The 26378-nt window shown below is 49.8% G+C and overlaps 3 protein-coding genes across 4 annotated transcripts in view; all 3 read left to right on the top strand.

The window, feature by feature from the left end:
• Positions 1 to 1284, top strand: part of PRRT2 (proline rich transmembrane protein 2) — a 5110-nt gene extending 3826 nt beyond the window's left edge. Inside the window, exons 3-4 of one of the 2 annotated variants that reach the window (XM_006914112.3) lie at positions 380 to 470; positions 1187 to 1284. In XM_006914112.3, coding sequence (XP_006914174.2) covers positions 380 to 435 — 56 coding nt within the window. In that variant the 3' untranslated portion in view covers positions 436 to 470; positions 1187 to 1284. Of the gene's footprint in view, positions 1 to 379; positions 471 to 1077 lie in introns of both variants that reach the window. The other variant, XM_025048278.1, reaches the window with a different exon arrangement.
• Positions 477 to 3048, top strand: PAGR1 (PAXIP1 associated glutamate rich protein 1). Its single transcript, XM_006914110.3, has 3 exons — positions 477 to 1284; positions 1489 to 1571; positions 2627 to 3048. The coding sequence occupies exons 1-3, from the start codon at positions 803 to 805 to the stop codon at positions 2824 to 2826; spliced, it is 765 nt and encodes a 254-aa protein (XP_006914172.1). The 5' UTR covers positions 477 to 802; the 3' UTR covers positions 2827 to 3048.
• Positions 3049 to 3201: 153 nt separating this feature from the next.
• Positions 3202 to 26020, top strand: LOC102896871 (major vault protein-like). The gene is given in 16 exon segments (XM_015591070.2): positions 3202 to 3475; positions 11132 to 11264; positions 11460 to 11655; positions 15938 to 16061; positions 16162 to 16293; positions 18124 to 18218; positions 18516 to 18752; positions 20140 to 20358; positions 20361 to 20423; positions 21277 to 21521; positions 21599 to 21796; positions 22787 to 23173; positions 23951 to 24067; positions 24243 to 24369; positions 24891 to 25079; positions 25754 to 26020. Coding segments are annotated over 15 exon segments (2673 nt in total). The 5' UTR covers positions 3202 to 3475; positions 11132 to 11139; the 3' UTR covers positions 25973 to 26020.
• Positions 26021 to 26378: the final 358 nt, after the last annotated feature.

Here is a 26378-nt window from a genome sequence, read left to right as displayed (position 1 = left end):
GCGCCGCGCGAATTCGGGGGTGGGGGGGTTTTTTTTTTTAAAAAAAAAAAAAAAAAAAAAAATCGCGTGGGGGGTTAAAAAACTAAAAGTCTAAAAAAAAAAAAAAGATACATCAAACAGATTCTCCCTTTTTGTATGCCGGATGCTGCATGAGTCTGAAACACCAATAAACGGAGACTGCATGAGCCTGGCGTCCCGCCTCAGTTGGTTCTCACGTCGGTTCGCTGCGGGTCCCGTGGTACCGCCTCTTCGGGGCAGAACCTACTGGGTATACGCGCCTGCGCCGTTCTGGCGGCCATCTTTACTGTGGGTCTCAGCCTGTAATACCTGAGCGTCTATTTGCGCATGTGCGAGTCATCCCTTGCTTTCCTCTTCCAAGTATCTGTTACTAGAGCGGAGCCTTCCGCGCAATCGCTATGCGCCTGCGTACCGTGACCCTGTGCCGTCTGGGAGGCGGGTCTTGGCTCCAGGTGCGTACGGCGGCCGAGGTGGCGGAATCGCGGGGTGTGGAGAGGGGCGGTGTGAAGGCGAGAAAAGACGATCCGGCTCGGAAAGTGGTTTCTGCCGGTCGCTGGGAACATTGGAGTACTGGATCTCGATCTGTGGGGCGGGGTCCTTGGAGGGGACCGAGCGCCCGCTCCGAGGAACGGGCGGTTTGGTCGCAGGTACCAGTGCTGGAGCCTGATTGGTTGGAGCAACATCCCTAAACCCCTGGGAAGCCCAATCCCTTGGGGGCCCAAGGAATCCCCAATATAGTACTCCTACCTCTCCCATAATCGCAAGGCTCCTTCCCTAGTGGCTTATGTCCCTTGTCCGGGGTCATGGAGACATTGCGGCCACCACGACGGCGCCTCTGTCTGAAGAAGGGGAAGTGACCTCCGGCCTCCAAGCTCTGGCCGTAGGGGATACCGGAGGCCCCTCGGCTTCGGTCAATAAAGCCGAGGAAGAGGGGGGAGGAGGCCGGGAGGAGGCCGAGCTTGAGGGGTCTGGGGCTGCGGAGGTACAAGGAGAAGCCCCCAGCACTGAGGGGGAAGAACATGCCAAGGGAGAATCCGAGGACTGGTACGTGCCCTGCAGCGATGAGGAGGTGGAGCTGCCCGTGGATGGGCAGGCCTGGATGCCGCCTCCCTCCGAAATCCAGCGGCTCTATGAGCTGCTGGCTGCCCACGGTACCTTGGAACTTCAGGCCGAGATCCTGCCCCGCCGGCCACCCACGCCTGAGGCCCAGAGTGAAGAGGAGAGATCCGATGAGGAGCCAGAGACCAAAGAGGAGGAAGAGGAAAAGTGAGGGCACACCTTTACACCTTGTCCCTGGGGCTGCTACGCAGATGCCAAGAGGAAATAGGGAGGGAAGATGGGACCCAGGAGCATGGAAAGTGGAGGGAGGGAAGAGAGCAGGAGAGAAAAAGCTGGCAGCTGAGGAGAAGCACTTGTTTGGGTGTTTGGGGAGACCACCCTCACCCTTCAATTTCTGTCCACCTGTTCCAGACCCCGCATGCCCACAGAATTTGACTTTGATGATGAGCCAATGACACCAAAGGACTCCCTGATTGACCGGAGACGCACCCCAGGTACAGACAACAGGGAAAAGTTGGGGGGGAGGTAAAAGAGCCTCTGCTCCCACTTACCCAAAAAGTGACTCCCTAAAAGAGGCCTTTGCTTGGTACCTTGGTTGCTACACAATTTGTAGATGCAGGAAAGAGTAATCACACAGTGATGCCATCCTTTCAGCTTGAACTGATACCCTGTCTTTAAAAGAATGTCACATAATTTTAACATGCTTCCCATTCCTTTTATCTCCATCTCCCCAGAAGTCCAAGTTTTCCTGGTCATTCATTATCTAGACTATATTCCTCTATTACTATGTACATCTCCTAATCTGACCCACTTTGCACCCCATATGCCTTCCTATAATTTACCCTTGGAGCCATTCTTGATTTCATTTTCTCTCACTCTAACCTTCAATCGAGTAGCAGCAAGTCCTGTTCATTCTGCCTCTACAACATTTCCAAGTTCATCTGCTACTCTCCACCTTCAACACCATTCCCTCATCCAAGCCACCATCTCTCTTGCCTGGATAGTTACAGTAGCTCCTAACTGGTCTTCCTGCTTCCAAGTCTTAGCAACTGGAATGATCCTTTTAAAACATAAATCCTGTCATTTTACTTCTGTTTAAAATCCTCCAAAGCATTCCATTGCTGGGGTGAGGGAAGAGAGCATGTTGACAGAGACTCCAACCCCCTACCCAGATTTCCAAAAGTATTTCTATTTAAAATAAGAAATCCAAACCATTTGTCATGGCCTGCATGTTATTTCTTTGGCTTTGTCTTTCACATCTTCCCAGCTCTCTACACTCCTCTTTGAACAGACCTCCCTATTCCTACTCTGGGGCCTTTGCAATTGCTTTTCCACTGCCTGAGATGTTCTTTCCTGGTCTTCACATCACTGGTGCCTTCTCATAATTCAGACCTTTACTTCCCACCCCATCTGAAGTCCAACCTCAGAACCTCCATGAGAGAGGCCTTGAAATCTGAATGTTTAGTAAGCTCCCCAAGTAATTGGTAACATCCAGGCAAGTGTACACTGCCTCATTCCATTCCACATTGCTCACTTTCCTCTTCTCCAGGAAGCTCAGCCCGGAGCCAGAAACGGGAGGCCCGCCTGGACAAGGTCCTCTCGGACATGAAGCGACACAAGAAGCTGGAGGAGCAGATCCTTCGTACTGGCAGGGACCTCTTCAGCCTGGACTCAGAGGACCCTAGCCCCACCAGCCCCCCACTCCGGTCCTCAGGGAGTAGCCTCTTCCCCCGGCAGCGGAAATACTGACTGCTGCTGCCTTAGGGTGCAGGATGTGTACCTGCCTGGGCCTTGGCCCTCCTTCCTTAACCCAGGGCACTGAGAAACTTGGGAAGAGTAGAGAAACTCCAAGCTCCCAACACAGCACCTTGCCAGAAAGCAGGCATATGTGTGTGTGTGTGTTTTCTGTTGAACATCTATTTGGAGACCTGGGCTGAATTTTCTGAATCTGAAATAAAATATACGAAGTTATCTTCTCTTAATGGAGGGGCTGCAGTGCAGCTGGAGCCCAAACAGTTGTGGAAAGGAAGAATTGTCTTCACCCAGACTGGGAAATTAAAGCCTCATAGAGCAGAGGTGAACTCAATCAGCACCTGCCTTAGGCCCTCTGACCTTTCCCAGTCTTTTTCCAGTGAGGCCAACTGGCTCTGTCTGAGGCAGGAATTCTTGAGCGCTGAATGAGCTGCAGTTCCTTCAGCTGCAGTGAAAGCCGCCCAGAGGAGAAAACGAGATCCAGCTGCACGGGGCCCTTTAAATGCCCAAGCTCCACCCCCAAGCCTGCCCTCCCTGCCGGGAAGTGATGCCTTGGGCTGGGTGCGGGAGTTTCCCCCGTCTGAGGAGTCTTGCAGTCAGCCACACTTCTGGATGTGAGTACTTCTTACTGGCCCCAAAGCCCCGAGTAAGTGGTGGGACTTTGTTTTCCTCAAGGTTCTTTCTAACCCTGTCCTGCCTTCTAGGGCCTTCTGGGGCAGGCAAGACCTCTCTGAAGCAAAGAGGGGAGAAGGTGGATGGAGGCTTGGCCTTGGGAGGTTTTGCTTTCCTTGTTGGAGTTTCTCTGTCTTTTGAAGGGTAACTCAATCTGTCACCTTGCCAATACCCCTCAGGCCTCTTCCAACTTCAACCTCCCACATCAGATGTAAGAACAGGAAACTTAAAGGATCCATTCAGACTCCTTCCTAGACTTAGGTTGGGTCCTACTGTACTCATCCCCTTCCTTGAGGCCTTGAGCTCTGGCCTGTCCCCCTTGAGCTCTTAGAATATGATTTGACCCCACTGAGATTTAACAACTCTGTCAAATATTGAGGGTTTTATACTGCCCCACTCAGTGCTGTGCCAACTGTGGGCCTTGCAGATCATTTGAGAAGTCATGAACAGTGATCTTAAGGCAGGCTTGATTTCCAGAAGGTGTGGAGTTTGATGAGCAAGGGTTTTTTCTCTCTCTCTTTAAGGGGGAAGTGGAAAACAGGAAGTTCATGTGGGTCCACTAGTCTGAAATTCTGGATCTCTGATCTTGGGGGTGAAGCATGGAGGGGTGGGGGATGGTAGTTGAAGCAGATGTCCCTGGGGTTCTCCTAATCCCTGCCTGGGTGAACCCCTGGGTTATGGGGGAAAGGCCGGCTGTCAGGGATGCCAGTTGACTCCCTGGAAACTCCTGCCTGTCTCTGCCCTTGACACACAGGTTACCCAGCCTGCCTTCGGGTAGTGCTTTCTGGGCAGAGCAGCTCTCCAAAGCCCTGAGCAGGTGGGGCACCCACCTTGATTGGGTGGCTCAAGGACAGCCTAAGGGCTTCCTGGTAACTCATGCCTTCTTGTTGACTGCTATTCTCTCAAGTTGCAGAAAATGCTCACCTTTGAACTACCATTGGTTCTATCTCCTGGAAAGTAACCAGCCCCACCCAAATCCTAGGTTTAGAATCTCACAGACATTTGTGCCTGAGAAGCCAGCTGCCTCCTGGTTTGGGAGCTCTTCAGTCTAGGTACCTGGGGTGGAATTCTGGCTTCGGCCTTTGATCATGTGATCCTGAACAAGTTCTTTAATTTCTAGGTTCTTATGAGGATTAAATGAGTTAATTAATGGTACTTAACACAATGCCTGGCACAGGTTAAGTTCTGCATAAGTGGGAGCTGTTATTGGGGCACTTGCGGAAGATACGAGTTCCAGAGTCTCTCCTGGAAACCTGGGCCCAGTGGGTCTGGGGTGAGGCCTCGGAGCACTCCCAGCTGAATCCTATAACTAGATGAGTTTAGAAAACATTGATCTGGATCAGGGGTTCTGAAGCCCAGTTCCTGGGTCACTTCTAATCTAGGCAGCCCTCATCTTCAATGATTGACATTAATTGGCAGCATCCGGGAGGTCAGATGGAGGTAGGATAAGAAGCATCCTGAGCTGGCAGAGCTGCTCCTCCTCCTACGAAGTATCTCATTTGGGCTGGAGCTCAGATGAGATTTTCTTAGGAAGAAAAGTTCCTAAAATTTTGCTGCTAAAAAGTGATTTACGTTAGACAAATCCTCAGGAATTTCTACTGTAGTCCCCTAAAGCAGGAAATAATTTTCCTAAACAGGGAAGCTGTCTAGAGAAAACAGCCTCTCTACAATGCCTGAGTAATGTGACCCTTGTGTTCTCCAAACAAAGACTAGAATGTTTGAAATCAGTGAAAGAAAACTATGCAGATGAGTGCCTGTTGCCTGTTTATGCTGAACTCGACATCCAGTTTCTTAACCTAAGTTTGATAGAGCTGATTGTGGCAAGGCTGAGTCACTGACCTCAACTCCAGCTTCAGGCCTGCCTGGACCAATAGCCCAGGACTTGGGACAAGGGGGCTTGTGTTGGCTAGGGGACGACTTGGCCCTGGTAGTGAACAGGCTGAGGGAGAATAAAATTCCTTGCCCTTGAGCAGCAGTTTGTAATCTGAGCTCATCTTTGTTCCTCCTCCTAGACATACTCCGTTCTCTAAACCCTCTAAAATTCTCTAATGTCTAGTCTCTAAACCCAGGAAATAGTCACTTTCATTCTCACTACACAATCTGGGAGAGTAAAGCTCAGAGACTAGCAAGTGGCCTAAAATCATGCCAGCAGTGACAGAACTCATCTCGCTATATATTTGAGTCAGCGGGAGAGCTTTTAAATATAGCAATGCTTAGATCCCATCCCAGGCCATTTAAATTAGAATCCCCAGAGATGGGTAGTTTTGAAAGATTTCCAGGTGATTCTAATGTACAGTAATGGTTGAGACTGGCTGCTTTAGACCAGAGCTCTTCATACTTTAATGTGTACCCAAATCACTGGGGTTTAGTTAAGATACCAACTGATTTCAGCAGCTCGAGTGGGGCCCAAGATTCTGTGTTATGCACAGCTTCCCAGTGAGGCCTATACTCCTGCTCACTGCAGACCAATGCACAGTGTGGCTGGTCACTTGGGCACATGCTGTTTAAAATTCACTGTTAGTCACTTAACTCTGAAGATACACGTAGTGACTTGTGACTCATTAAATTTTGCTGTAGCATAAGTTTACTTTCGAGCCAACATACAGGTGAAGAGCTGCCTCGTAACTAGATAATGAACCCAGCTTCTTACAGGATATTTTGTTCTCTGCTCATGTACCTATTATCCCCTCCATTTTGTGTTGGGGGGGAGAGTGCTGTGTACCAGGGAACTGCTGGTCTCTGAGATTTGGGGTGAAAATGGACTGGTTCTTACAGGAGCCTCATGACACTTGAGGGACATGTGATCAGGCATGTCTGGGTCTGTGCCCCAAGAGCAGACTATGGAGCAGATCTCAGAAGCAGGCACTGAAAAGAGGTCTGGTGGATCTGGGGAGCTGGGGCCAAACCCAAGTCTGAGCAAGACCTTCTCAAAGTCAGCACAATCCTGAACCATTGACTTTTGAGGGCCTTGATACATTGGAAATAAAATGCTCTAACTGTACATGTCATCTGGTAAACTACAAAAATCTAAATCTGAAACTCGCCACAAACATACTGCCTTAGATGGTTTCCCCAGATCTCCTGAGAGGCCCTATATTGAAACTCACTTTTCTAGTTGGTGAGAGTGAAAATGTAAAGCCTGTTTTTGGCAGGTGGTCCAGGTGGAAAATACAGCTTTAGAGCATGGTGGATGGGAGGTCAGGTTTATAAGACAGGATCCTAGTCCTGAAACAAGGGTAGTTGGCAAGGGCTTGGCCTTAGAACAAGGCAGGAGCCCAGCTTGATCAGCTATAAGTATGACTCTCAGCTGAGTCACTGAGCTGGGCGAGGCTCTCAGCCTGGGCCCAGCTGGGATGACAGATGGTGGAGAGGCCTCGGCCATAAGGGGTGGGGATCATCCAACAAGGAGCCATTGGAGGCTCTTAGAGCCTGCTTCCCAGCCTTGTGTGGCCTTCTAGAGATCAAATCTTCCCTGTGGGGCCTCACAGAGCCCTGTTCACACCTCCGCCTACAACCCTAGCTCTTCCTCTCCTCCCATCTGGCTTTCTGGCCAGGCTTCCACCCTGCAGAGAATCTGGCAAAGGAACAGCTAAAAAAAGACTTCATCTGGCTACTTTCCTCCCATGGATGCTCAAGCTGAGCCCCCCTCCTAGGGAAACAGTAAATGAGCTTCATGCAAATTATCTCCAGGAGAGTGGTGGCCCAGGGAACAAGTGATCATTTTATCACACAAATGTAATTTCTGACCAAATTCAACATTCACCCTGCAGTATCTGCCCTGCTACAGAACCTCAGGGTCAGCATTCCGACACATTCCAGCCTAAGGACCACAACCAGCAGTAGATGAGCTTTCCAAATCAGTACATCTATTTCTACATGCTATATCCACACTAAAGAATACAGTGCAGCCCTATGATGACATGGTAGGAGAATATTTAATGTTCACAATACAATGTTAAGTGACAAAGCAGTATGTACCATTAAAATATATATATACACACATACATAAATATATGTATATGTATGTACATATGTATGTATGCATATAGATAGATAGATAGATAGATAGATAGATAAGTCTGTTTAAAATTCACTGTTAGTCACTTAACTCTGAAGATACACGTAGTGACTTGTGACTCATTAAATTTTGCTGTAGCATAAGTTTACTTTCGAGCCAACATACAGGTGAAGAGCTGCCTCGTAACTAGATAATGAACCCAGCTTCTTACAGGATATTTTGTTCTCTGCTCATGTACCTATTATCCCCTCCATTTTGTGTTGGGGGGGAGAGTGCTGTGTACCAGGGAACTGCTGGTCTCTGAGATTTGGGGTGAAAATGGACTGGTTCTTACAGGAGCCTCATGACACTTGAGGGACATGTGATCAGGCATGTCTGGGTCTGTGCCCCAAGAGCAGACTATGGAGCAGATCTCAGAAGCAGGCACTGAAAAGAGGTCTGGTGGATCTGGGGAGCTGGGGCCAAACCCAAGTCTGAGCAAGACCTTCTCAAAGTCAGCACAATCCTGAACCATTGACTTTTGAGGGCCTTGATACATTGGAAATAAAATGCTCTAACTGTACATGTCATCTGGTAAACTACAAAAATCTAAATCTGAAACTCGCCACAAACATACTGCCTTAGATGGTTTCCCCAGATCTCCTGAGAGGCCCTATATTGAAACTCACTTTTCTAGTTGGTGAGAGTGAAAATGTAAAGCCTGTTTTTGGCAGGTGGTCCAGGTGGAAAATACAGCTTTAGAGCATGGTGGATGGGAGGTCAGGTTTATAAGACAGGATCCTAGTCCTGAAACAAGGGTAGTTGGCAAGGGCTTGGCCTTAGAACAAGGCAGGAGCCCAGCTTGATCAGCTATAAGTATGACTCTCAGCTGAGTCACTGAGCTGGGCGAGGCTCTCAGCCTGGGCCCAGCTGGGATGACAGATGGTGGAGAGGCCTCGGCCATAAGGGGTGGGGATCATCCAACAAGGAGCCATTGGAGGCTCTTAGAGCCTGCTTCCCAGCCTTGTGTGGCCTTCTAGAGATCAAATCTTCCCTGTGGGGCCTCACAGAGCCCTGTTCACACCTCCGCCTACAACCCTAGCTCTTCCTCTCCTCCCATCTGGCTTTCTGGCCAGGCTTCCACCCTGCAGAGAATCTGGCAAAGGAACAGCTAAAAAAAGACTTCATCTGGCTACCAGATACCCCTTCTCTGCTATGCTTCTAGCCCCACAGCTGGGGAGACACAAGGCTTGCCACCTTCCTGACCAGTAAACAAATGAAGGTTGAGGCTGAGATTCCAGGTGGGATATGGAGCCTCTGGTGCTAGGTCACATGCCCTAAATGGACAGGGGAGCTGAGTCTCGGGCCATTCCTTGCCCTGGCAGTAAGACACAGTGCTTCTGAGGAACCAGGCTCTGTTCTAAGTTCCTTATGATTAACTTAGTCCTCATAACTTGGGTAGATGCTCTATCCTGTTTATTGGTTAGGAAACAGGTATAGGGAGGGCAAGGGACTTGTCTAAGATCACCCATCCAGTAAGGGTTGGAACCAGGATCCAGGCAGTCCTACGTCAGGGAGCAGCTTTGGGGAGTACAAGCACAGCTGGTCAGGATATGGCAGTAAAGAGGAAGAAAAGAGACAGACCAGATAAGAGTGAGAAGAGGAACAGAAGCAGAAAGCCAGTCATTTTCAAGTACTACCTAAAATCAACAGAGGAGGGAGCCCTGGTTTTACAAAAGCCACTCCTACAAGTTAAGGGAAATTCATATAAGGAACAACAGAAAAGTATCGAGGTCAAATTCCATACAAAGTTGCAATATAAAAGAATGAGCAGAATAACATCCTTCTGCTGTGGATGAAAGTGTACCACGAAAACATCAAAATTGTAACCTCTTCCAAAATGAGGTAAGACATTAAGGAAACAAGACATTAAGAGCAAAAAAGCAGCAGATCTGAATTGTAAGGAAGCCCAGATAGTGTCCGAATCTGTGCCCCTAACCACTGCAGGGCGCTGCCACTGGAGGGACTGGACTAAGCATCCTATCGGGACTCTCCTAACTTGCTGTGTGGCTTTGAATGACTCATCCCTTTCTGAGACTCGGCTGCTTAGAGCTACACTTTTTAATATGGGATCAACCAGCCACACTTGGCTATTAAAATTTTAAATTAAGTTCCTCAGTTACACTAAGCCATATTTTCAAGTATTCACTAGCCACATGTGGCCTGTCCAAAGACAGCACAGACTTGGAACATTTCCATCATCATAGAAAGTCCTATTGAGTGCTACTGAGGTAGCGGGTCCTAAACAGCAGCCCAGCATGCGATGTGAGAACAACAGCCCAGTGTTAGACAACAGGGAGCGGTGGAGACTGGTGAGCAGGAAGGCTCGGGTCCCATCTGGAGGGCGCAGCTCCTGCTTGGTTCTAGCCAGTTTTGCTATGTGAGAATGTAGGGCCCGCTTCCTGAATCTTTAAGAAAAGCAGGAACTTGGAGTTGGTGAAAATTTCCTGTTTCTAAACCCCCAAATTGAAGTTTTATAGTTTATGTAGATCAAGTAAAACTGTTGGGCCTCACCTTGATTCTGTAATGTCACGTCTCCTGCCTGTTTTTCCTGTGCCAATTCTCCTTCCTCCTTCCCATTTTTAACTCAGGTTGGAAGTTGGATGAATGATGGAGTAGGTGAGGTGCCACCCCTTTCTGGTAACTTCAGAAATGTTTGACCAAAGTCTGAGGACAAGGCTTTGAGTGGCTTAGTAAACTTGATGCCCTTTGTGTGGCTCAGGCACATGCTTTCCAAAGTCCAAGGCACACGGGAGACACGGATGGGGTTTAGGTAGGTGTAACATTCCTGAACAGGCCAAGTCCTAGATTCAAAAGCAGATAGGATGGGGTGGGTGCAATACAGGGCTCATTGACCCCCTTTTATCCACCCCCACCCTTGACAGCATGGAGCCAAGAGTGGCAACAGAGAAAGGAGAGGAAAGAAATAGAATAATTTGTGCTGTTTCTAATTCAGCTGATTCTACAGGAGCAACAGTTCTGTCAGGGATCCCTTCCTTGAGAGGTGCTCACGTCTGAACAGTTCATCCCAGGACTACTTAAAGCATAGGGGTCGGGGGGCCACAGACAAAGATCATGCAGATATTCTTGGGCTATGAGCTAATGTTTGAATACTTCAGGCTGCCTACTCCAGAAGGAGCCATTGCTCCCCACTGTACTGGAGAAGGCCATAGCACCTCCAGATTGATCTGTCCTCTCAGCTTCTACACCATGGGGGTTGGAGATTGGGAAAGTGTTGATCTAAAGCTCCTTCCAGTGCTGCAGGCAGCTCCAGGAGGTAAAAGCTGATGGAAATGAGAGAAAGGAACAGCCCAGAGACCTGGGCTTCTATGGTTAACTGTCGGGCAGTTCTTGGCGGAGGTAGGCCTGGATGGGCTGTGCTGCCTGGATGGGAAGAAGAAAGGAAGAGGTGGGCGTGAGAATGGTGAAAGGTGAAACAATCTGAATTGGAGGGGGAAGGATTCATTCCACCATTCCCAGCCACTTTTCTGGCTCATGCCTGCCTGATCCCACACCCCCTGTGTTCATCTTTACCTTCTCCCCACCTGTCACTATATGCTGCCCTGGGCTCAGAAGTTACTATGGCAACCGAAGAGTCCATCATCCGAATCCCTCCATACCACTACATCCATGTGCTAGACCAGAACAGCAATGTGTCCCGTGTGGAGGTTGGGCCAAATACCTACATCCGGCAGGACAATGAGAGGTTGGTGTCGGGGCTGGGCTATGGGGGACCTGGGGCTCGGGAGGGCCTGTTAATCTGGCTGGCACGATTGTCTATTTCTCCCTTGGATTGGCCCTCACTTGGGTGACAAGGACCTTTCTCTCCCTTTCACTGTCTCCTTTGAGGGTGGAAGTGGGGATCCCGTGGGTTCTCACACCATTTCTCACCCTCCAACAGGGTCCTGTTTGCCCCTGTGCACATGGTGACTGTCCCCCCACGCCACTACTGCACTGTGGCCAACCCAGTGTCTCGGGATGCCCAGGGCTCAGTGCTGCTCGATGTCACAGGGCAAGTACGGCTCCGCCACGCTGACCTAGAGATCCGGCTGGCCCAGGACCCCTTCCCCCTGTACCCAGGGGAGGTACTGGAAAAGGTATCTGTCTTGCCTCCCCTATACCACACTCTACCTGTTGTGCCACCTTGTCCTAGGGCTCCACACTACCTTCTGGGGGGAAAAAAATGGGGCCACGGGAGGGGGTGGGGCAACATTTCCTGGTTTTTGCCAGAGACAGAATTGACTCATTGCCCCTCCACTCACATTCCCCAAATTCCCTCTTCCTCCTCACATGCTCATAACAGACTGGCCCCTCCTTTGCAAGCTGTCTGCCCATCTCACCATGTAATCAGCCAGGCTCTACAACCTGTTGGAAGCTCCTGGCCAGTCTGGCACTGAATGACTTGTGCCAAGAGTAAGCATTTTATTAACTCAAACAGTGCCAGATTCTGCTGGGCAGTGACAGCAATGGTGGACAAGATGAGACCTGGGCTCAGATGCCTGTGATTTTTCCATGGGAAGGCACTGGAGACCTGCACTTGCAGCCACGTCCTTGTTCTTGTCACACTCAGGTCCTAGGCCTGTGCAAGTGAGCATTCCAGCTTTGTTTCCGTAACTGTTCTTTTGTCTTCACCTCCTTGCACTTCTATACTGTGTCACTCTGGGTTCTCTGCTAAGCAGTGCTTGATCCTGGAGGCATAACAGCGTGACCCAGGAACCTTGAGAATTCCTGTCCAGTAGATGCAGCCACTTTGCAGAAGTGTGTGTGTAGAGATAGAAAGTGATGAAGAATGATTAGAATGTTACCCCTTGAGGAATCTGAGTGAACTGTGTAGGGGTGTTCTTTGCATTAGAATAACTTTTATTTAAGTCTGGAACTGTCAAAAGTTAAAAGTCACCCATATCCAGGGCCTACCTCAGACCAACTAAATCCCCCTCTAGGTGGGGAGCGGTGGGGGGTTGTTGGGTACTAGTATTTAAAAACTTCCTAGGGTGAAGAGAAAGTTTTCCTCATCCCTGCCTCTGTAACCTCTGCTTCCCAGCCCACAGCAGCTCATTCACTCAAACCCCACGTGCTCCAAGCCAGGAGGGCTGGCTTCTCCGTCCTCAGATCCCAATGCCACTTTCTCACCAGAGAGTCAGCATTTGCCTCTGTCTGTACCACTTCCTTTCCTGTCTTTAAAGAGGGTGGCACCTGGCTTGGACCTCCCTTCCCCCACCTTCCTGTCCTCCTAGGAGCCTCATTTAATATCCTTGCAATGACCCTGTAACAGCTTGGCCTTCGTGACCTCCACTCTGCTATTGCCCCTCTGTTCCACTTCAGACCTGCTCAGCGCCATGTCCAGTCTGGCCATGGTCATTCTCCCAACTATTCCACCTCTGAAATTACTCCGGTCTCCCTTTCCTAGCCCTCCTCCTCCTAGCCCTGTCCCCTCAGGCCTTTGACCCCAGATTCTTTTCCTGGCCTCGCTTTCCTGTCCCAGCTGAACCTCATTTTAACATTTCTTGTGCTCTCTTGTGTGCTGGACGTACGGCATAATCCTGGGTTGGCATTACCCGCACCTGCCCTTTCTGTGTTCATACCCAGGAGGCGTTTCCTAGCTCAGTTGACAGCTCCACCACCACAACAGTATTGTAAATAGGTAATAAGTCAAGTGGTTCATTCCAATCCAGGCCCTGCTCATCAATTCTCTCCTTCCCAAACAGCTTTCTCTCTGTATGCTTTTAAATATTTATCATTCTCCACTCTCTTCCTATTTTCCACCCTCTTTTAAACAACTCGGTCACCTACTTAGAAGTTGAGGCCATCTGGCAGAATCTGGATCTGTGTCCCCTTCCCTTTGTGCCTACTCTGATCTCCTTTCTACCTGTTGGAGCCTCCAGGAGGTTCCCCTCCATCAGATGGACCCAGAAAGACTCATCTTCTGTCTCTTGAGATCTTGTTCCTCACCTAGAGCTTCTCATGTCTTTTATTTCTCCACTGCTAATATCCTTCTCTTGGCCAATCAACATGCTCTGCCTCTTCCATCCTATTCTGGCCTTAAAGGCTTACTTGTGTAAGCTTTTCATTCTAAAGAATGAATTCGTGAGGCTGTAAAGTCCTCCCTGACTTCCACCACCAATATCTGCTCTCTGTTCCCCAGAGTTATCTACTACCGTCCATTCAAGGTATACACGTCCAGATATGTCTATGCATTCACATTAGTTTGTATCAAAAAAAAAAGGACTGATTATAACCTATTTGCATAAGAGCTATCACATTGTCATTTGCCAGTGTCTTTTGAGTGAACATCTGCATCTTGGTACATAAGTCATATCTTGTTTAATTATATGTAATTCTATATGATGGATAGAAGTTTAGCCATTTCCCTACTGGGTATCATTTAGGATGTTTTCAATTTATAAAGAAAAACAGTGCTGCAATGAATATCCTTATCTGTGTGACCTTATGCATGCTAGCTTTTTTTTTTTTTAACAGTAGAAACATAAGAATTGCTAGCTAGGTCCCAGGATATGCATGCTAAATTTGTGCTTTTATGCCCCTTGAATCTAATTCCTAGCTATTTACAGCTTTATATTTCCTGCTTATTCTTTGATGACAACTTACGCTTGATGTTCTCTGCTCTATACCCTCACAAACCCCTTCATCTGGCCCCTGACCCCACCTCACTTTGACAAAGACCCAAGACATACAAACTGCAGGCCCACTGGACATTGTTCTGTGTCTCGCAGTTCCTCTCAACCTCATCCATTGTTGATCTCTCTTATTAAAACATGTCTTTATGTTTTCGACTGTTGATATCATTTTTCCATTTTCTTAGTTGTCTCCCCTCCTCCCTGCCCTCTCACCCTTCAGTTTCTGTCCCGAACCACCTCTGTGCCCTCTCATGCTCTTGTGGCCTTGACTACTTTGAGTACTTTGACGAAGACACCCACCCCTGTACCTTAGCTGGGAGGCCCCTAACTGCCTTTAGGAAGCCTTCTCCTGGATGTCCTACAGCCACCTCATACTGGACATCCAAACTAACACTTCCTCTGACCCCCAGATCTGTTCTCCCATATTTCCAATCTTACTTGATGACACTACTGGGGACCCAGACACCCAAGCTGGAAGTCTGCCTAAAAAGACTTGATGGGTAAACTGGAACAAAACAAAGGTGGTGGCCAGGAGACCAGTTGGGAAGATATTGCCGTCATCTAGACGAGAGATGTTGGCGGCTTAGGTGAGGGCAATGGCAGGGATAGGTAAAGGTAGACTGGAATTGTGATGGAACAGGTAGGAAGTAGTGATAGAGTAGATGTGGGAGGTGAAAAAACACACTGGATTACATGCTCTTTCCATAATGCTTACCTTCTCCTCCTCCTCTCACACCCTTATATCAAAAGGCAGCTCACTCTTTGATTCCCAATTCAAACACCACTTTCTGAGGGCCTTCCCTAACTTTTCCTTCATCTGAACTTCTGCATCCTCCCTCCCTTGACACTGTCCACAGTCTGCTTGGAGAGAATAGTCTGTTTTATCATAAACCTGCTAGAACTTAAACTCCATGGCACTTCACAACCAGCCGAGTGCCATGCACATGTAGTGTGTACAGGGAAGGGCTTGCGTGGGCAGTAAACCTCCAGCCCTGCCTCTCTCCAATCCAGTGTGTGATCAGTGAGTAGAACAGTTATTTGACCTTCTCTGCCTCAGGGCCTTGGAGTAAGGAGCAATAGGTAGGCTACACTAAAGACTAAAGCTCAAGCCTGATTCTGTTCCTTACTAGTTGTATGACCTTGGTTGTGTCCCTTAGCCTCTATGAGCCTCTCTTTCCTCGCTTTCCTGCCTCCCTCACATCAAAGATCAAGTGAAGTCCTATTTATAGAAACACCTCTACAGACTTCTAAAAGGTTTGGCTACCTGTTGCCAGGTCCCCCTTCCTGATGGCAGGAGATGAGATGACTGGAATATAATGGCTGTATTGTGACCACGAGGAAACCTTGAAAAAAAGTCATCTTCTTAAAATGTGCCTGTTCTAGCAGTTTGCACCTTCCCACCTCTTTTTGCTTCCTAGAGGGCCCCAGTGTACACTAGGACTTGAGATATTCATTCAGCTTCCCAGATATTTCTCCCACATCTGTCATCAAGCCCTCTACCCAGTTTTCTGCGTAAACTTCTGAGCACTTCATGCAGAGGAATGTGTGTCCTCTCGGCTCATCCTCTTGCTCTGTCAGCCCTGTCTTCAGACAAGATGGCTTTGGGACTACCCCTAACCTATACATTCCACTCTGGGTCTTATTTTGGGACATATGTAAAAATTGATGCCGTGGGCTCTGACCTCCAAGGCATCAAGTTTGACTCTTGGAGAGAGAGCACTCAATGTCCCTTCTTCCCTATTAGGACATCACCCCACTTCAAGTCGTTCTGCCCAACACTGCTCTTCATCTTAAGGCATTGCTGGATTTTGAGAATAACAGTGGAGACAAGGTAGTTGCAGGAGATGAGTGGCTATTTGAAGGACCAGGTAAGTTCTTTCCATTGGGCCGGCATCAGGGTCAGAGGTTTCCTGCCTTCCCATCATAGCCCTGATATTTTCTGACGTTCACATTATTTTCCCTTCCAAGGCACGTATATCCCCCAGAAGGAGGTGGAAGTTGTAGAGATCATTCAGGCCACGATCATCAGGCAGAACCAGGCTCTGCGCCTGAGGGCTCGTAAGGAGTGCCAGGACCGGGACAACAAGGAGAGGGTGACAGGTGGGGTTTCAGAGGGGCCCTGAGGGCAGTGGGAAGGCCATGCTTCCCCGGGGAGTGGGGGAGAGTAGGGGAGGAGTTGTTGGGGGGAAGGTCAGGGAAAGCCCTTACAAGTGGCTGCAGCCTGGGAGGAAGTGCTTCCCGAGAATCTCATAAGCTACTCCCCCACCCACCTTCACGTGGTGCTTTTCTGGGCCTAATCCTGTGATCATGATCATGTTGACATGTCTTTTCCCTCTTCCTACCCTTTACCGTGAGCTGGGGGCAGAGACCATGTCTGTTTCTAAATCAGCAAAGCAGGTGTTCACATGCAGTTGGCAATTATATTTTAAAAATGTGATGTATTAAACAGTGTCTTAAATGAAGTGCTTACTGTGTGCCAAGTGTGGTTCAGAATGCTTTACAAATAACTTATTTAGTCCTCAAACAAGCCAGAGTCACTACTATTCCCATTTTCAGTGTAACAAAGCTGAAGCACAGAAATTAGGTTATTTGTCTGAGTTTACGGCCAGAAAGGGCAAGGCTGGAACTAGTACCCAAGCATTCTTGCTTCTCTAATAATCTAAAAGACATCTATGACTCTAATAATGGCAGTCTGCATTTTATGAGAAGGAAAAAAGTTGGTCTTCGGAGCATAGAGTAGTCATAGCAGGTATTGGCATAGCAACAACTTGAACACTTAGAAGAGTTTTTGTATTCTCCTCAGCGGGGTTAGTTTTGATCTAGCCTCAAAGATAGGAATAACTACAAGGACTCCTGTCAGGGCCTTGAGCTTGGGGTAGTGACACCTCCTCACCTGCAAAAGTCCTGCAGGTGTCCTCTTGTCTAGGCTTCGGGAAGGAGAGATCATTCAGGCCACAATCATCAGGCAGAACCAGGCTCTGCGCCTGAGGGCTCGTAAGGAGTGCCAGGACCGGGACAACAAGGAGAGGGTGACAGGTGGGTTTTCAGAGGGGCCCTGAGGGCAGTGGGAAGGCCATGCTTCCCCGGGGAGTGGGGGAGAGTAGGGGAGGAGTTGTTGGGGGGAAGGTCAGGGAAAGCCCTTACAAGTGGCTGCAGCCTGGGAGGAAGTGCTTCCCGAGAATCTCATAAGCTACTCCCCCACCCACCTTCACGTGGTGCTTTTCTGGGCCTAATCCTGTGATCATGATCATGTTGACATGTCTTTTCCCTCTTCCTACCCTTTACCGTGAGCTGGGGGCAGAGACCATGTCTGTTTCTAAATCAGCAAAGCAGGTGTTCACATGCAGTTGGCAATTATATTTTAAAAATGTGATGTATTAAACAGTGTCTTAAATGAAGTGCTTACTGTGTGCCAAGTGTGGTTCAGAATGCTTTACGAATAACTTATTTAGTCCTCAAACAAGCCAGAGTCACTACTATTCCCATTTTCAGTGTAACAAAGCTGAAGCACAGAAATTAGGTTATTTGTCTGAGTTTACGGCCAGAAAGGGCAAGGCTGGAACTAGTACCCAAGCATTCTTGCTTCTCTAATAATCTAAAAGACATCTATGACTCTAATAATGGCAGTCTGCATTTTATGAGAAGGAAAAAAGTTGGTCTTCGGAGCATAGAGTAGTCATAGCAGGTATTGGCATAGCAACAACTTGAACACTTAGAAGAGTTTTTGTATTCTCAGCGGGGTTAGTTTTGATCTAGCCTCAAAGATAGGAATAACTACAAGGACTCCTGTCAGGCCCTTGAGCTTGGGGTAGTGACACCTCCTCGCCTACAAAAGTCCTGCAGGTGTCCTCTTGTCTAGGCTTCGGGAAGGAGCAGCTGGGGAGCAGGCTTGGGTGACCTTTGACTCCTACCTCTCTGCCCTTGGCCCAGGAGAAGAATGGCTGGTCCGCTCTGTGGGTGCATATCTCCCGGCGGTGTTTGAAGAGGTTCTGGATTTGGTGGATGCTGTGATCCTTACAGAAAAGGTTTGTGTTGTGGAGGATGTGGGTTAAGGGACCATGGGGAAAAGAATGCTAAGAGTGGCGGAGGTGGTGGCAGATACATGAGCGTAAAAGAGAAGCACTATTTCTAGGGCCACTAAAAGAAAAAGTTGGAGGTCAGATAACCTGAAGAGTATCCTGAGTCATCAGGGTTAAAAAGTCGTCCTGGGTTAATGGAAACTGTCACTGAGAGCTGAGCATTTGGTGGCCAGTGGGGTTCCCAGGTCCCCTGAGGATGTTGGAGGTGGGTTTACTCAAACACGCCAATGTCTTGCTCTGCAGACAGCCCTGCACCTCCGGGCTCGGCAGAACTTCCGAGACCTGAGGGGAGTGGTGCACCGTACTGGGGAGGAGTGGCTGGTGACGGTGCAGGACACGGAGGCCCATGTGCCAGATGTCTATGAGGAGGTGCTGGGGGTCGTGCCCATCACCACCTTGGGCCCCCGTAACTACTGTGTTATTCTCGACCCAGTTGGACCGGATGGCAAGAACCAACTGGGACAAAAGCGTGTGGTCAAGGTAAGTGCCTCCACCTCCCCTGGAGGGTGAGTGCCCTTGAATGGCATGAGGCCCTCGGACCTCTCTCCCTTCTCTCCTGCCACCCCAGGTATGTGTTCTGGAAATGCCGACCTTGGCACAGCTTCCCCTGTGCCTTCGCACACTAGGTGCTGGCTCTGAGACGCTGACCCATCAATCTCCCGGGCAGCCCCTGACCTCAGGTCACTCGCTTGAGGCCTCTTCTGGGAGCTCCTCCTCTCTGGCCCTGCCCTGTGTTGCAGGCCTGGAGACACTCTCATATTTCTGCTTATTTTTCATTATGCATAAAGTAAATCTCTTGATTTACCCTTCTCCCCATCCCTACCTCATCCCTTCTCTGAACTATCCATGGGACTAGGAGGGGTCTGCAAACTTTTACTATAAAGGGCCAGACCGTCAATGTTTTGGGCTTTGTGAGCGTATGCTGTCACGCTGTGAGAGCAGCTTAGGCAGCTGGTGACCGAACGAGTGCCACTGTGTTCCTGTAATGTTTTATTTGTAGAAACAGGCATGAAAAACCGGAACACCCAAATATCAATCAGTTGATGAATGAATAAAAATTGTGGTGAATCCATACAATGGAATATCATTCAGCTTTAAAAAATCGAACGTGAACCAAAGTTCATGTACTGACAATTAGCATGTACCAATACATGCTACAACATGGATAAATTTAATCATGCCAAGCAAAAGAAGCCAGACATGAAATGCCCCATATTGTATGATTCTGTTTGTGATATGTCCTGAATAGATAAATCCATAGAAACAGAAAATAGATTAGTGGTTTGTCGGGGGTAGGGGTGGACAGTACAGGGTTTCTTTTCAGAGTGATGAAAATGTTCTGGGATTCAATAGTGGTGACGGTGGGATAACTCTATGGGTATACTAAAACAACTGAATTATATACTTTAAATGGATAAGTTTTATGGCATGCGGATTATATCTCAAATATATATGTTATATGTATAATACACACACACACATTTTTTAAAAGGCAGCAAGCCAGATTTGGCCCAAAGACCAGGATTTGCCGATGCCCAGACTAAACTATCACAAGAAAACAAAACATGGGAGAAATTAAGAGTAACAATAGGTTAGTTCTTAACTATTGAGCTTGTGAGGATCCAGGTGCTAACAGTTCACAGGATCTTTTAAGAGTAGGTTTGACCAGATGAGATCTGTAGGCATTTGTAGAGAGCCTCATGGTCCAGACAGCACTTCACTGTATTACAATGTGGGGATAGGAAGGGTGCTTTTTGGGTTCCTGTCCTCAATACAAGCCCATGGCCACATGGAGCTAGGGGAGGTGCGGTCAGAGGCACTGCAACCCTGAGTGGGAACTGCTCCTAACCCCATGTCTCCCCACTAGGGAGAGAAGTCTTTTTTCCTGCAACCAGGAGAGAGGCTGGAACGAGGCATCCAGGACGTATATGTGCTGTCAGAGCAGCAAGGGCTGTTGCTAAGGGCCCTGCAGCCCTTGGAGGAGGGGGAAGACGAGGAGAGAGTCTCACACCAGGCCGGTGATCACTGGCTCATCCGTGGACCCCTGGAGTATGTGCCGTCTGCCAAGGGGGGGGGGGGAAAAGAAGGGCACAGGCCATCCCCCTGAACGAGAATGAGGGCATCTACGTGCAGGATGTCAAGACCGGAAAGGTAACAGCTGAGGGATAGGCACCGTCACTGCCATGTGGCCATGGTAGTGGCTTACTCTGGGTGAGATGGAGAAAGGAATGTGGTGGAGGCAGGGAGGGGACTTCAGCATTGACAGTAGCAGCCAAGGCAGCCGGCTGGTAGGTATGAAGGCATTCTGTGGAGTATTTGCCTTCCCTTTGTCTTAATATCTAACTTCAAATTCTAGAAAACCCCCCAAGGGAGACGGTGAGCCAGGTTTTAGGATGGGGACTCCATTTCCACTGCAGATCTGGCCCCTGGCATAAAGGTCTGACTGGGGTATGGCATAGGAACAGTAAGGACTGACCTCCTCCCCCATGCCCTTATCCTGGTGGAATCCTTCCTCTTTGCCCTCTCACCTGAAACCTTGACCTTGGTTTGACTTATGACCACATCTCTGACCTCTTTCTCTAAGAATACAACCTAAAAGTATAGCTCAGAGTCCAGGCAGTGTTAGTGTATACTGCCTATTTCCTAGGGTTGCATCTGTCCCTTGGACACCCTCTGAGGTGTCCCATGAAGGAAAATTCCAGAAGAAATATCAAGCACTTACTATATGCCAAATTCTCAGCACTAGACGTGTGAGATGTCATTCATTCCTCAACCCTATGAGGTATCCTGTACTGGGTCCATTTTGCAGATGAGGAACTGAAGCACAGAGACAAAGTGGCTTGCCCAAGGTGACAGAGCCAGCAGATGGAGAACTTTAATGCATCCTCATTCTAGAGACCTTGTTTAACCAGGATGCTCCGCTACCCCCGACCAGTTCTGCTTCAGGACTGCTGGGTGAGTTTTACCATCCTGGTAACATTTCTCCTTACTCGTCTCTCTTCAGGTGCGTGCTGTGATTGGAAGCACCTACATGCTGACGCAGGACGAGGTCCTGTGGGAGAAAGAGCTGCCTCCTGGGGTAGAGGAGCTACTGAACAAGGGGCAAGACCCTCTGGCGGACAGGGGTGAGAAGGCGATGAGCAAGACCCTTCAGCCCTCTCTTCCCCGGAACAAGACCCGCGTAGTCAGCTACCGCGTCCCTCACAACGCTGCCGTGCAGGTGTATGACTACAGAGAGAAGAGAGCTCGGTGAGGAGCTTCCCCCGGAGGAGGGGGTGGCAGCGAGAGAGGCTCTCCAGGTGTCTGACTCCTGGCTCCCTCTGCAGCGTGGTGTTTGGGCCCGAGCTGGTGTCGCTGGGTCCTGAAGAACAGTTCACGGTGTTGTCCCTCTCGGCCGGGCGGCCCAAGCGTCCCCACGCCCGCCGGGCACTCTGCCTGCTGCTCGGTCCTGACTTCTTCACAGACGTCATCACCATCGAAACCGCAGATCATGCCAGGCTGCAGCTACAGCTTGCCTACAATTGGTAAGGGGTGGGGAGAAGGTGGTGAGGCTGCTGCTGGGGCAACCCCTGGAGGACCCTGAGAATGCAAGAGGCCTCCTTGGAGTGCTGGGCTCAGAATGCGGGTGGGATGCCTGACTCTGTGCCGTGGTCAAGAAGGACACCCAGGGGTTCCTGCAAATCCAGTCTGATGCCCCAGGGAAGATGTAGGCTCATCTCCTGGGAGCAGGATTTGGGGGACACAATAGGATACTCCCCAGCTAAACGCCCAGTGTGTGTTCAGCCAAACATATAACTGCAAGGTTATAAAAAGCTTGATGAGACACACCTGGTGGGAGGGCTGGAAGTGGGCAAGAGCACAAGCTCTGGGGCCACCTCCCTGAGTCTGCACCCAGCCCTGCTGTTTGCTACCTGTGGCAGGTGACTTGGCACTTTCCCCATCTGTAAATGATGATGACCATGGCCATCAATTTTATAGGCCATCTAAAGAATGCAGTGAAAATCAGAACAAGGCCCTGTACATAGCTAGAGCTCGAATGCCAGCAACTAGAATTAGGGAAGATAAGTCACATCCACAAGCAGTACTCGACAATTTCCAACTTCCTCACCTCTTGGCTGAGTGGCTAGGACCATGACAGAGGCAGATGGGGCACTGACATCTTTGGGGCACTACAGCATGACAACTAAGAGCATAGACCCTGTTGCCGTAGTTCCTGGTCTCAATTTTCTGGCTTGCCACTTACTGTATGACTCACTTAACCTCTCTGGACATCTATTTCCTCATCTGTAAAACAGGGACAGTGCTGCTCCCTACCTCGTAGGGTGGCTGAGAGAATGAGATGAGAACACGTGTAAGTTTCTTAGGACCTCACCTGGCACATGGGGACACTAATCCGTATTTTCTATCATGAGAGACCCTGCTGCGCCACGGAGTGTGGCTGTGGGAGTCCTGTTTGAAGATGAGTCGTTTCCTGGAGGAAAACGCTTCCCTGTTCTGGGCCTCTTTGCTCACAGGCATTTTGAGCTGCGTGACCGGAAGGACCCCCAAGAGGCGGCTAAGCTCTTTTCGGTGCCCGACTTCGTGGGTGATGCCTGCAAGGCCATTGCATCCCGGGTACGGGGGGCCGTGGCCTCCGTCACCTTCGATGACTTCCATAAGAACTCAGCCCGCATCATTCGCACTGCCGTCTTTGGCTTTGAGACCCTGGAAGCCAAGGGGCCCAATGGTGAGGCCCTGCCCCAGGCCCGGGACCGGGCCATCTTCCCCCAAAACGGACTGGTGGTTAGCAGCGTAGATGTGCAGTCAGTAGAGCCTGTGGACCAGAGGACCCGGGACGCCCTGCAGCGCAGCGTCCAGCTGGCCATTGAGATCACCACCAACTCCCAGGAGGCAGCTGCCAGGTGAGTGAGGGCAGCTGCCCACAGTGTTCACTGAGGGCTAGACATCTCCAGGGTCCCCATCTCCAGCCCACTGCTGGGCCCTGGGTAACGTGGCATCCCCTGACGGTCAGTCTGCTGTTATTCTTACCCAGCAGATAGCCTACTCGAAGTGGGACTATGTGACTAGATGCCATCCTGCTCCTGTGGCTTCTCACCTTGCTCTTGCTAGAACCTAACTCATTTCCGTGGTCTTCTAGGCACTCTGGGGTCCAGCCCTGCCTCCTACATCTCACCTTCCAGCCTCCTCCTCAGGCTCACATGCTCCAGGTCCACCAGCTGCTTTCTGCTTCTCAAATTCACAGTTGGGTTCCCACCTTAAACCCTTCTGCACTGTCTGCTCCCTCTACCCAGGGTATTGTGCCCCTGGATGCTTTAGGGCAGGCTTCTCTGGCCTCAGCCCAAAGGTCACCTCCTTGGAGATCCCTTTTCTTTCTACCCCAACTGAAGCAGCACCCTCTTTGCCAAGTCATTATCGGGTCTCCCCTTTTCAGGGAACTTGTTATGGTTTGAAATCATCTTCATTGACTTGTTTTTCCCCACTGGAAAGTACGTTTTGTGAAAGCAGGGGCCTCAGTCATGACCAGGTTCCCCTGAGCCTAGAATCGTTCCAGGCTTGCAGCACACACACCATTCTTCTGTTTGCATAATAAGCGCCTCCCATGGGCCGGGGCACCTCTGTCCTGGGCACCCCAGCTCTGGCGCCACACCAGCATCTTCCCTGTCCCCTTTCCCATCCAGGCATGAGGCTCAGAGACTAGAACAAGAAGCCCGTGGCCGCCTTGAGAGGCAGAAGATCTTGGACCAGTCAGAAGCTGAGAAAGCTCGCAGAGAACTCTTGGAGCTGGAGGCTCTGAGGTGGGTCAAGAACTAGAGGAAAAGTTGGCCCGTCACCTGCTGAGGGTCTTGGCAAAACAGCTGACTGAAGACAGGGGTGTGTGCGTGTGAAAGCTGCTACAGCATAAGTTAAGGCCAGAGAAAGGCAGGGCGGGGCTCTCTCCTGGGTTTCTCCTGACCCTGCCAATCCCTGCAGCACTGCTGTGGAGAGCACTGGGACCGCCAAGGCGGAGGCCGAGTCCCGCGCAGAGGCAGCACGCATTGAGGGACAAGGCTCTGTGCTGCAGGCTAAGTTGAAGGCAGAGGCCTTGGCCATTGAGACGGTGAGTAGGGGAGGTGCCCGTGGAAGGATGTGGCCTTGGGGTCTGCAAGAGGCTTAATCCCTGCAGTCCCTGAAGCTGAGTAGGATGCCAAGTACCCTAACAAACAACCCTATTCAAATATTTTGTGGTTCATAAGGTCATTTCCCTCTATCAATTCACCTAATACCTGCCTGAAAGGTAAAGATGATTATTACACACATCTTACATGTAATACATGCTCAAACACTGGCCAGCTTTGTGCCAGGTATTGCTTGTTTTACATGCATGATCTTATTTAATTCTTGAAACCCCATTAAGGTAGATATCATTCCATTTTACAGATGAGGGAATTGAGGCTTGGTTTAAGGGGCTCCCATGGGTTGCTATTTGAAAGGTGGCACAGCCAAGATTCTCACCTAACTGACTATAAGTTTAAATTCCAGCCCTTCCACCTCAGTTTTCTCCAGCTTGCTGGCTAGGAAGTTTGCTGGATAGTCCCCAGGGGCAACACTATTGACAGAATGCTGGGTTTCCGCTTACAGGAGGCTGAGCTTCAGCGGGTCCAGAAAGTGCGAGAGCTAGAACTGGTCTATGCTCGGGCCCAGCTGGAGCTGGAGGTGAGTAAGGCCCAGCAGCTGGCTGAGGTGGAGGTGAAGAAGTTCAAGCTGATGACGGAGGCCCTGGGCCCCAGCACCATCAGGGACCTTGCCGTGGCAGGGCCAGAGATGCAGGTGAGCGTACAGGGGGATGTGTGTGTGTGTTGGGACCATACTTGGAACCAAGAAGGCAGAGCTGGGGAGGCAAATACATCTAGAGAGACGCTGGAGACAGAGGGGTGACAGAACTGTCCTGTATCCTGTGTCCTGACCTGTATCAGTTGAGAGTGGTGTCACATAGGGCACTGTACTAGACTCGACGGTGAGCTAGAGCTTCTGAGGACAAAACAAACAGATGGGACATCAGTGTGAGAAGTGCTTTGAAGAAAGACAAGTGGGGTGATACGGTGAGAGGAAGTGACATTTCAAATTAGTTGGTCTAAAGAGGGTCACTCTGAAGAGGGTTTACTTGAGCTCTATGTAGAGTTGACAGGAGCTTTCCAGGAGAGGGTCCAAGTGCAAAGACGCAAAGCGAATGAACCTTGGTGCATTTAAGGAACATAAAGAACTGGCAAGCGAAGGGTCGAATAGTGAGCTGCTAGAGGCAGCTGCAGGTGGGGCCAGATCTTTCAGGCCTTCTAGGCCCTGAGAATGAAACCCTCAGGCTCCCGTTATGCTCTCTGATTAATCCTACGAGGATGATTTTGGTGGCAGCTACAGTGTCAGACCAAAACGGATGGCCCCTGCCCTAGAGAAGTGGCCAAGGGGATGAGGGAAGGGACCATGGTCAAACTTCTTGCTCCCTCCAGGTAAAACTGCTCCAGAGCCTGGGTCTGAAATCAACCCTCATCACTGACGGCTCCACTCCTGTCAACCTCTTCCACACAGCCTTGGGTCTACTGGGGCTAGGGTCTGAGGCCCAGTCCACAGCCAAAAATGCGACCGGGGGCCATGGGCCTGAAAAAGGCTTGCTTCTCCAGTCCTCCGCTGTTCCTCAAGTTTTTGGAAGCAGCCGTACTGTGCCTTAGCTTCACGTTGCATCGACAAATAAACCGTAACACTCCTGGGCATTTAAACCCTCTTCTGTTGCCTCAAGTGCATGTCACTGGAGGGTTTAATGTAGGCGATGGGAAGAGAACACCCCTGAAAGCTTGAGATAGTTACTAGAGACTCACATTTGTAAAAGGGAGAGGAAACTGGGGCAGGGAGAAGACTAACCCGAAGTCACGCTGATAGGAATGTGGCCCTAAAGTCTTACTCATCAGCCAGACTGTCCTTTTAGTCAACTTTCCTAGACTCCAGGTGGGGGAGATGATGCCACAGTCTAGAGGGTGGGGCCAGCCCCTCGGGGAGGGCTCCTGCACTAGGAACATCTTACTGCCAATTCCTCCAGGGGCCCAGCTTGGCCTGGGAGTTCTGGAGTCTAACGCTCTG

This window comes from Pteropus alecto, unplaced genomic scaffold (assembly GCF_000325575.1).
Source record: "Pteropus alecto unplaced genomic scaffold, ASM32557v1 scaffold44, whole genome shotgun sequence".
In the NCBI taxonomy this organism is placed as follows: domain Eukaryota; kingdom Metazoa; phylum Chordata; class Mammalia; order Chiroptera; family Pteropodidae; genus Pteropus; species Pteropus alecto.
The sequence above is the reverse complement of the archived record's forward strand: the minus strand, read 5'-3'. Positions and strand labels throughout refer to the sequence as shown.